The sequence below is a fragment of the Capsicum annuum genome, chromosome 7, assembly GCF_002878395.1.
Source record: "Capsicum annuum cultivar UCD-10X-F1 chromosome 7, UCD10Xv1.1, whole genome shotgun sequence".
Taxonomy (NCBI): domain Eukaryota; kingdom Viridiplantae; phylum Streptophyta; class Magnoliopsida; order Solanales; family Solanaceae; genus Capsicum; species Capsicum annuum.
This window is the reverse complement of record NC_061117.1, coordinates 45,816,560-45,819,468: the sequence shown is the minus strand read 5'-3', so window position 1 is coordinate 45,819,468 and position 2,909 is coordinate 45,816,560. Positions and strand designations below refer to the sequence as shown.

At 36.4% G+C, this 2,909-nt stretch overlaps 1 protein-coding gene across 1 annotated transcript; it reads left to right on the top strand.

The window, feature by feature from the left end:
- The first annotated feature begins 397 nt into the window (after positions 1-397).
- LOC124885717 (secreted RxLR effector protein 161-like) lies at positions 398-913 on the top strand. Its single transcript, XM_047393969.1, has one exon. The coding sequence runs from the start codon at positions 398-400 to the stop codon at positions 911-913; it is 516 nt and encodes a 171-aa protein (XP_047249925.1).
- Positions 914-2,909: the final 1,996 nt, after the last annotated feature.

Here is a 2,909-nt window from a genome sequence, read left to right as displayed (position 1 = left end):
CAAGAGTGCATTCTTGAATGGCATTCTCAAAGAGGAAGTGTATGCCAAACAACCATCAGGATTTGAAAGCTAGGAGTTTCCTGATCATGTGTATAAACTGGATAAGGCTTTGTATGGACTAAAACAAGCTCCAAGAGCTTGGCATGAAAGATTGTCAAAGTTTTTTCTGGAGCATAGTCACACTAGAGGTAAAATTAACAACACTCTTTTCTCAAAAACTAATGGAAAAAATCTGTTGGTTGTGCAGGTATATGTTGATGACATTATCTTTGGCTCTACAAATATGAACATGACTCATGAGTTTGCTAAACTCATGAGTTGTGAGTTTGAGATGAGTATGATAGGGAAGCTAAACTTCTTCTTAGGTTTGCAAATTAAACAAACAACATCTGGAACCATGATCCTTCAGCAGAAGTATGTCAAGGAACTTCTCAAAAGATTTTCCATGAAAGAGGCAAAAGAGATTAACACTCCTATAAATACTGCCACAAAACTTGATTTGGATGAAATAGGTCCTAATGTAGAGCAAAAGTTGTACAAAGGAGTGATAGGTTCATTACTGTATCTCACAGCAAGCAGGCCATACATTATGTTCAGTGTAGGGCTATGTGTTAGATTTCAAGAAAATCACAAAAAGTCTCATCTAAAATCTGTGAAAAGAATTTTTAGATATCTCAAAGGAACCAGTGATCTTGGTTTATGGTACCCAAAAAGTAATAACTTCAATTTGGTAGGTTACTCTGATGCTGACTATGCAGGATACTTGGTTGACAGAAAAAGCACCACAGGCATGGCACACTTCCTTGGATCATATTTAATTACCTGGTCCACTAAGAAACAAAACTCAGTAGCCTTGTCTATTGCTAAGGCTGAATATGTTATTGCAGGATCTTGTTATGCTCAATTGTTATGAATTAAGCAACAACTCCTGAACTTGGGTATAGATGTTAGATGTGTTCCTATTTTCTGTGACAATACAAGTGCCATAAATATAGCTAAGAATCCTGTTCAACATAAAAGAACTAAGCATATTGATATTAGACATCACTTTCTTAGAGATAATATTAAAAAGGGTCATATATCAATTATGTTTTGTTCTACTGAAGAACAAATTGCTGACATATTCACTAAGGCATTAAGTAGAGGACATTTTGAAAAGAATAGGTTAGCCTTGGGGATGATTAAAATTGCATAAATCTCCTTCAATGATTGACTAGAATAAGGGGCTCTTAAGTGATTATTGATTAATTCAGTCATACACATTTAGTTGTATATTCTAATTCCAAAATTGTAGAGTAAATTGACTCATTTATATGTTGATTTTGCAGAGAGACTAGAACACAGAGGCCATTTTATCCATTTTATCCTTAAAATTAAGGTATGATTGTTGGTTACCTATAGTGGCTTAAAGAGAAACAAGTTACCTACATGGTCCTTTCTGTTACACTTAAACCGCCAAAAATCTAAAAGTCCTTCTTTTTCAAAAAGCTATCAACCCTTTCCCATCAGAACTGCACTTCCTCATTATTACATTTTCTTCACTAAATATACTTTATCCACGATTCATCTTCTCTCACTCCACCTTAAATACACTTTGTTCTCTTCTCATCATTCACCACTTAAACAACCAAAAACAAATCATTATTTCCCTATCTTCCGCTATGGCATCTTCATCCTTTAACCCATCCACAGACTCTACCACTATTCCCTCAACCGTCATTGTTCTTCATCCTAATATAATCTTACCACCTCTCATTACTCCTCTAATTTTGGTTAATTTATCCGATTTTTCCCTGTTTAAAAATTTAAAAAACCTCTTTGCCCAATTTTCCTCAAAACCTTCGTCATCTTCTGAACCCTCACTACCACCTCTGATTCCTCTTCAAATTGTTGACCGTGATGATATTCCTATTGCAAACCTTATTCCGCAGATGTCCAGATCTAAAGCAAAACATAAACCCTCTTCACTTGCCATTGATATTGATGACCATGTTTCTGCTAACCTTTTCTTGTTGTCACCACTTATCGAACTTCTCTTACTTAAGGTAAAAAATAATAGGAAGACATTTTCTTGGCTGAAGCACTTCAAGACAGTTAAAAAAATGAGTTGCTACATCTTCTCCTCCTCCTCCTCGTGTATCCTCTCCTGATATTCTTCTTCGCTAGGTACGAAAGAAGAAGAAAATCATTGGAAAAGCTCCAAAACCCTCATTTTCTTGTAAACCATCATCTCAGCCTACCCCAAAAGCTTTTTCATCTTTAAAATCCATCCCTACCTCAAAATCTTCCTCATCCTCCAAAGTTTCTCCTCCCAAATTATCCTCCCGTCTAAAGAAACAGGTCCATAAACCTATTCCTTCTAATTTATCTGAGTCTTACTCACCTCTGGATGCTGCTGTTAAGTTAGATCCTGATTTTGGGGTTTAAGAACCATCTTCAAATTAGGACACTCCTGAGGAACACTATCTCCATTTTCAAAAACATAAGCTAGCTAGCGGGCAGGTTATTAGTGGTTTTGGTGGTGTTGATATGAATACTTTGTTAGGAAAACTAGAGTTTCAAGGATGGTCACACCTATTTCTTCAGAGTGACTTTCAGAGGAGGTTTGCTAAGCCTAAAGTGTATGATTTCTATACTAACGAGGTAGCTATTGGTGAGATATTTTCTACCACTGTTTGAGGGGTCACCATGAATATTTATGTTGCAGATATTGCTTGAATCCTGTATATTTCTTCTAGGGGGTTGGGTCACTATGTCAAGGGCACTTGGCCACCTCTTGACAATCTTGCTTCTGCTCTTGACATCTGTCGTAAGTGTTTTGGCAACCCTCACCTGGTAAATCATCGAAAGGTTCTTAAGAGAGAAATATCCCCACTCCATCAACTCTATTTTAATGTTATGCACAATTT